At 45.4% G+C, this 8,106-nt stretch overlaps 1 protein-coding gene across 2 annotated transcripts in view; it reads left to right on the forward strand.

Moving 5' to 3' along the window:
• Positions 1-8,029, forward strand: part of LOC109973501 (E3 ubiquitin-protein ligase SMURF2-like) — a 37,428-nt gene extending 29,399 nt beyond the window's left edge. For both annotated transcript variants that reach the window (XM_020623152.1, XM_020623153.1), the window contains exons 4-11: positions 1,341-1,474; positions 3,979-4,044; positions 4,459-4,543; positions 4,764-4,847; positions 5,261-5,475; positions 6,556-6,640; positions 7,640-7,798; positions 7,925-8,029. In XM_020623152.1, the coding sequence (XP_020478808.1) occupies positions 1,341-1,474; positions 3,979-4,044; positions 4,459-4,543; positions 4,764-4,847; positions 5,261-5,475; positions 6,556-6,640; positions 7,640-7,798; positions 7,925-7,976 (880 nt within the window). In that variant the 3' untranslated portion in view covers positions 7,977-8,029. The remainder of the gene's footprint in view (positions 1-1,340; positions 1,475-3,978; positions 4,045-4,458; positions 4,544-4,763; positions 4,848-5,260; positions 5,476-6,555; positions 6,641-7,639; positions 7,799-7,924) is intronic.
• Positions 8,030-8,106: the final 77 nt, after the last annotated feature.

The following is an 8,106-nucleotide window of genomic DNA, read 5'->3' on the forward strand; positions in this document are numbered from 1 at the left end:
TTATGTTCAGCAGTGCAAGACAAATAAATTCTTTAAAAATCATACAATGTGATTTCCTGAATTTTTTTTTTTTAATTCTGTCTCTCAGAGTGGGAATGCACCTACAATGTGAATTTCAGACCCCTCCATGATTTCTAAGTGGGAGAACTTGCAAAATCGCAGGGTGTTCAAATACTTCTGTTCCTCACTGTACAAGAGGAGGAGGATACAGGCTGTGAAGAAGTAGTTTGTTTTATTTCATTGTCTTTCATTCCCACCACGTCTTTGGCTGCCTGTGTACAGTACACTGTAAGATGGGGACCATGGTAATCATTATGTTAGCATGCTAACATTAACATAGCTGTGTCTTGGTAGGGCTGTAGACTCTGGTCATTAGTGCAGTCATTACTCTGTTTCCTTCACTGTGCAACTCATTCACAGTTTCTTCAGTTAAGAATAGAGGCTTCATGTAGCATATTGTCTTTTTTTTCCTTTTCTTCCAGCTGATATTCATGTCGTATGCTTCATACGTTCACAGAACTCCCCCCACACGCTTTTAAAGCCAGAATAATTTACATGGGGCCGAACAGCCCTCAGTTCTGTATAACTAATAGTACAGTCCTCCACATTTGACAGTGTGATCGACTCTTCATGCCTAATTAGATTTTGAGGTAAGCTGGTTTAAATGAGTTGGTAATTTATTTCACCTTTTTCTTTAATTATGGGAAAAGTTGCATAAATTTTTTTTCTTAAAATATTAATGATCCTGGTTCAAAAGGGGCTCGAGAGCTGAAAGCAGCTGTAGACACAGTCTGACAGAAATAGTGTCACATTTTGAGAGTATTTTCATAGTTGTAGTAGTTTTGTCACAATGAATCATCTCTCTTCCTGTATGTCTCCTCCTCACCGTCTCACTCCACTGATCTGTGGGGAGGGCTGCAGAGGATATTATAAATGATTTACAGGATCACTGTCTGCTTGTCGTACTCCGTCTCATACTGAGACGCTCAGGGTCAGATTTACACATTCACTGGCTGGAAAATCCCTCAGCCCTCCCACCTCCCTCTCCCTCTTCCACCTTCATGTCCCGACTGTGTCTTGAAGTGTTTTTTATTAGGAGACTTGGCCTCTGTGGTGGATGTGTGTCTCCTGTGTAGTGCTAGGGGCTATGGTTAATATTGGCACCTCCAGTACTTCTCCAATTAGGTCTAACAGCTTTAGCTTAATGAGCTGTTAGGTTTCTTAAAAGACACTACTAAAATACAGATGTCATTAAAACATCAGTGATTTTCACTGTGTCTGTGAGGGCTTGTCATCACTGGATATTAAAGATGTCTCTGTGTCATTTGTTTTCTCTTCAGGTACATCGGAAAGTCAGATTCCATCACTATCAGTGTGTGGAATCACAAGAAGATCCACAAGAAGCAGGGGGCTGGGTTCCTGGGCTGTGTCCGCCTTCTGTCCAACGCTATCAACCGCTTGAAAGACACCGGCTGTAAGTGTCGCTGCCACTCAGTTCGACCATCTCGCTTATGTACAGTGGCATTGTTGCACAGTTTCCAGATATGTAGTTGTTATGTTTTGAACTCTCTACTGGTAACTAGTGGACTAGTTTTTATTTTTGTGTTCTGCCTTGAAACTCTTGAAATATTTAAGATTGAAGTAACTAAAGAGGCCACACTGATCACATTTATTTCCTATTACATTAGACTGGTTAGATAAGATTCGTGAACAGGATGTTTTAAAGGTATATTTCAAAAATTACCCACAGTAGCTCTACATACAGTGACTGAAGAAATCTGTTTTTTAAAGTAAATTGTTTGCCCATGTGCTTGAGTTGGATGGTTCCATTTATTTGTAAAAATAAACAAAAGGTATGTTTATATTCATTGTCCAAAAAGCATTGTGTGTTTTTGAGGTTTAAAAAGCAAAGCCAGCTTTATAAGTGACTGTTTACATCCATTGTTACTAGCATGCAGTCTTCTTCTTCATTGCCTTCATTTCAGCAGAGCTGCGTGAACCCTACGGCAGGATGCGAGTCGTGTCACAAGTGTTTACATGTGTCCTGTTGCACGTGCACAATACAAATAAAACAGGGTCCTGCTCATAAAGACTTTGCTTCATAGTACTACTGGTGGCCAAACACATTTGTCATTGGTTTTTTAGAAATAAGAACAGACACAAGTTTGTGTGTGTCAGTCTTTGGAGGCGGGCAGCTGTAACGCGCTGTCGATATCTGGACTGTTTTTTTTTTTTTTTTAGATTGGCTTATTCAGACATTAAACTATAGCACAGCTGCAGCAGAGATCTTGTCAAACTACTTGTGACTTGTGTGGTTTTGCATCTATTTATTTAGCTCATTACTCTTTTACCTTACTATTAGTAGAATGCTCTGATTGCCGCAGTGTTAATGGTAATGAAGCTGTATCCGTCAAGGCAGCCTTATACCTGTGGTGCGAGAAGAAGCAGACATTACAAACACAGCGCTGCTGTCAGAGCTGTAGACCAGCTCGTCTTGGAGTCCTGTCTCCCTCACTAGGTCTGACAGAGGCCAGGCCAGGGTGTGAGTGGGGTCAACACTCTGCTCCTGCCAAAACAGGAAGAGCCTAGTCAGCATCACCCTGCAATTACAGTAAAAACATCACCCACCAGAAGCTAAGTGGATCAATGACATGGGGGGCTTTGGTAAATGGCTCCTAGCAAAAAAGCAGTGCCATACAGTTGTAGCTTCACAGAGTGCTCTGAAGCTTTACCTGCAGCCCTGTAGGCAGAAATGAGAAGGAATCCCACTGCTTTTCCTGGAAGCCCCTGACACGCTTGTTTTCCTGGAGCGACACAGGAAAGCTGAACCTTGTGCCACAGCTGTGAATGGTTTGCCTCTGCATTTCCTTTTCTCTCCTGGCCTCCTCCTCACCCCTCAGTTCCTCCTTCAGTTTTCTCCATAGACTGGCAGCACTGGCACACACACACACACACACACACACACACACACACACACAATGCCTGCCTCTATCTCAGTCTGCCGATCTCGACAGCAGGTCATTTCACACAGACGTGCATAATCATGCAGCTATTTAAACCTAAGTGTAGATTGGTTATGTTCTCTCTGTTGTGGTTTTTCTCCCCCTCTGTGCATTTGTCATTCTTTTGTTTTTGTACCTTTACCAGCAGCTGCAGATGTGCCCCCTCCTCAGAGCGGGCACTGCAGGAACTACAGCATCTGTGTATAATTGTAGAGTCTCTGTGTCTTTGAGTATATGACTACGCAAGTATTTCAATGTATATATTTTTATTCTTCCTAATGCGTACGTGCACTTTTCTGTGTGCATTCTTGCTGTGCTTGTGTTTTCTGTTTGGCCTGTGGCTGCTGACCTCTGGTCAGGCTCCTAACAGTTGGACCGTCACCTGTTTTGGTCCCTGTTTTGGTCCCTGTTTAGTCTAGACACACATCCTGAGCTGATCTGCATAACACCCAGACAACAGAGAGCAGATAGTGGCATTTCTCATGTCTGCAGGCAACTGGGACTTTTTGTCTGTTTTTTCTTTCTGTCCGCCCGATCTCTCTCTTTCTCCCTCACTCTCAAATTCCACAGGCTTTAAGAAATTCAGACAAAGAGTTTCCAGACTTTGGCAGAAGTTCTTATCCATGCTAAGATTGAGCGGAATAGTGCAGGCTTTGTACTGAAATTTGTCAAATGTTTGACCTCTGCATTTGAACTGAAGCCTGCTCTGCACAGCCAAGCTGTGGTCTGCAGACAGAAGAATGAGACACAGATAATGGGGGAGAGAGAGACTGACTCTGAGTGACGTAAATGATAAGGAGCAATGGGACTTGTGCAAGGAGAGAAAAATAGATCCCAGCACATGCTAGTTTACATGAATTTCTCTGAGTCCTTTTTCTTTTTCCCCGCTTCTCTCTTTCATCTTTGCTCTTTGTCAGATTTTCTTCTTTCTCTCCTTCCTGCTTTGTACTTATGCACTCTCTCAATTTCTAACCAGACCAGAGACTAGACCTGAACAAGCTGAGCCCCAATGACAGCGACACAGTCAGAGGCCAGATAGTGGGTGAGTACAACAATGTCACTTTCAGTTAAAAATCAAGTGGAAGCCACATCAAATGAGATCAAACCCATGAGACAGTTGCTGCAGCATATTTCATGTCGTTCACTGTGTCATCAGATGTTTCCCTTCATTCCCTGTGCACTGAATATTCAGGCAGGGTGATATTCTGACCAGTTATGGGCAGCATTAAAGGCAAACGGCAAGAAGGCTAAAGGGAAGAGATTTGTTTTGACAATACCAGACCCTCCACGCAGAAGGAAAAATGAAGGACGGCGAGAAAAAGCAACTTCCTTTAACCCCAGTGTAGAAATGATAAAATGTAATCCTACTCCTGTTTGAATAAAATATCTGTGCATACACTGTGTCTGCTGTCTAGTAATCCATGTCCGTGCATCTGTCTGCCATGTGTTTCTGCAGTGAGCCTGCAGTCCAGGGACCGGATAGGCACAGGAGGCCCAGTGGTGGACTGCAGTCGGCTGTTTGACAATGATCTTCCAGATGGGTGAGTGAGTTCTGGGAAATGTCCTGTGATCTCAGGAGGAGTTTTATGTTGCAAATCCTAAACAGCAACTTCTGCCTCTAAGCACAGGGGTAGAGATATAGGGAATGTGATATTTGCACGTGGTGAGACAGCGCAGCGAACCTGACTACTACTAGATCGTTTCTGTGGCCGCTTAACCGTGTCCTCTAACTTCTGTGTCTGTCTATGCTGCTGTTGGCAGGTGGGAGGAGAGGAGGACTGCGTCTGGGCGAATCCAGTACTTGAACCACATCACACGCACCACACAGTGGGAGAGGCCTACCAGGTGAGTACACTCTGCAGCCCACAGAAACTCAAATGTAGATCTTGTAAATCAAACAGCAGCGGGCTGATGGAGGCTGACGTCTGACCTCAGTGCTCCCAAACTGGGCAACGAAGGTCTCAGACAGATTGTTCCAGACAGTGGTGCCTAGTGTTGTGGAAGAGTCAGGGAAGTCATGGAGGTGACGAGCAGAAACAGAGGCATCACTTCCCCCCATCTTTTGTACTTAGGTTCCCTTTTTACTGTTTTATCAGCCACTTTTCTGTTCATACCAAGCTTGACCTCAGGCAGCCTCAGTACTTTGTGTTTGCTGGTCTGGATTTCCTGTTTAGCTCATGCTGTGTGCTGATTTGCTGTCAGTAATGCTCCTTTTCATTCACCTTGTCTTTCTTACACTGACCCATTACCCCTCTCAGGCCTGCATCGGAGTACTCCAGCCCTGGCCGGCCTCTCAGCTGCATTGTGGATGAGAACACACCGGTCAGCACAAACGGGGCCACACCTACCACAGCATTGCCGTCTAGCGATGGTGATCAGCGGGCCCAGGAGAGACGAGTCCGATCCCAGAGGCACCGCAACTACATGAGCAGAACCCACCTGCACACGCCCCCAGACCTCCCAGAGGGATACGGTTAGTGGGAAAGCCTAAAATCACAATTGCACAGTGTATTGTTCTGTTTTGTGATCTGAATCACAAAGCACAACACCTACTGGAACTGAAACTCAAAATTATCCCCGTTCCCTTCAAAGAAGTTCACCAGGACTCGAGGATGAACTGATTAGATGTTGGTGGTCAAAGGTTAAGGTCACCGTATCCTCATGTCTGACCTGTTTCTGTGAATTTGGCTCCTTGGTGGAGGCATAGAACAGTGAAGCCATAAATCTAGTTTATTTAAAAGTCCCTGAAAAAGCAGTTGTTGCTGCTGTGTTCACCACTTTGCCTCTGGCCTCCTCCCTGCTCAACCCTGGGCTCAGTAACTTTGCTAATTTGTGTCTTCATTCAGTCCAGCACCGCTCTGATGATGCTGCAGCCTGAAATACTATCTAATTGAACTGATCTAGCTGTTAAAGGCTGGCGGCAGCCGTTCACTCCCTCCTCTGTTCTCCTTTCTGCACACAGTCGAGCAATCAGACGCAGTCATGTAAAAGCAAATGCACACACACAAGCAGCAATCCCCCACACAGCCCTGGAGAGCTCTGTTTATCTTCTGGAGGATTTGGGAGCCAGAGCCATGGAAGCATATCACAGCTTTGCCCTGAGTCCTTCAGATTAAGAGGCTCCTGGCCTTGCTATGCTTGTCTCTCTGTCTCTGTCCTAACATTCTTAATTTTTGGGCAGTTCCTATGAAACCTGTCATCAGCCCTGATGTATACATGATGAATAAGCTCACCAAGTCTGATGTCAGACAGCCCCATCTCTCCTGTCCTCTCCTCTCCAGTGCTCCTCACCCTGTCTGTCACCTCCCTCCTCCTCCTCCTCTTCCTGGCTGCCTTTTGGGATCCTCACTGATTCAGACAATCCTTTTGTCGTCATCTGTGTTGCATCTGTCTACATGCGGCACTACAGTTTAATTTTCCATATATTGTAAAACACTGACATATACCTGGCAGATTGTTCTGGTTTCTCCCTTTTAATGTGATTCACACTATTGTATAGCTGGGAATCTCAGAACCGTGCATTCATTCATTCTCTGTTTGTGTCTTCCTGCAGAGCAAAGGACTACACAGCAAGGCCAGGTGTACTTCCTCCACACTCAAACAGGTGTCAGCACATGGCACGATCCCAGAGTACCCAGGTACATCCACCACAGGAAAAGATGTGACAAAGGACAGACTCTCACCCAGCAGCCAGCAGGGCCTCGTTAGGGCCGCGTCAGGTCTCCTCTGTTGGAGGGGGAAACCTCCTCCTTCCAAACCAGATCCCCTCACTCCACCCAGCTGTGTATAAAACATAAGAATAATAAAATACATAAATGAGGAACTGGGGTGTACACGGATGCTTGAATCAGTCATCTTACCACCTGACACTGACATTACCTGTAGCTTGTGTCATGGGAGTCTCTTAGTCCTGGTCCCCCTGAGTCCGACATGCTGTGAGAAGACCCATGTCACAGGCTCTCAGAACTGTTCACTGAAGGCCTCACTCTGGACACATGGCCAACAGCGCACAGATCTCAATCAGCTCTTGGGCAATACTCACTCAGGCATGCACATGTGCAGAAACAAGATTCGGTGCTCCCCAGATGCCGTCAGTAAACCATGATTGATATCATAATACCTGGCCACTGCTCTCTTGCATTCTATCAGTATATGAGTGATAGACGATGGTTTTATTGCTCGATAGTAGGCTGTTGGTCACGCCACACCTTTGTGAGTGCTCACAGACTGCTCCAGCATTAGCAGATGACTCATCTGCCAAGCTCTCTTATCCCTCTGAAGCTCTGGTGCTTTTGGCTTTAGCCCTGCAAAACAGAGAAGGCCATGCCAGCATAGTGATGCTGCTGTAATTCTGAACCGTTTTGTCTCCATGGAGTCCAGCTGATAGGGGTTGGAGGGCAGCAGTAAATAATTTAGATGGGAGGAAGAAGAAAAAAGAATATAAGAAATCTCTCAGACATTTCTCAGCGTCCTGCTGTCGGCCCGGGTCCAGTTAGTCAGTACTTTGGTATGTTTAACGCCTAGAATTTGATGTTTTGTCTCTCTTTTCTCTTGTCCCACCCTCTGTTGCTTCTATTCTTAAATTCTCACATGCCAATGTTTTATTGTGCGTTATGTTCTCGTTTGTTTCACTTCAGAGATCTGAGTAACGTGAACTGTGAGGAACTGGGTCCTCTACCTCCAGGATGGGAGATACGGAACACAGCCACCGGGAGGGTTTACTTTGTCGACCACAACAACCGAACCACACAGTTCACAGACCCACGCCTCTCCGCCAACCTGCATCTAGTCCTAAAGTGAGAACTACAGCACCCTTGAGACAGAAATATGTGATGGTGAAATAATTTAGACAGTACATAAAAACAGGTTATTAAAGCAGAGAGATTTATTTTCTGCCTTCATTTTGTCTGTTTTGTGTCTAGTCCAAGTCCCAATGGTTCTCGAGGAGGTATCGAAAGTCAGAATGTCAGGTGAGGTTTGGGCTTCGTGCCACTGCACACAAACAAGCGCACACAGTCTCAGACATTCACAGACGTGCTTCGCCTCCCCCTCAGTCTGTGTTTTACCATGGGATCCAGTGCCAAGGTGTGTTCGCCACCTGTAG

Source organism: Monopterus albus, unplaced genomic scaffold (assembly GCF_001952655.1).
Source record: "Monopterus albus unplaced genomic scaffold, M_albus_1.0 scaffold292.1, whole genome shotgun sequence".
Taxonomy (NCBI): domain Eukaryota; kingdom Metazoa; phylum Chordata; class Actinopteri; order Synbranchiformes; family Synbranchidae; genus Monopterus; species Monopterus albus.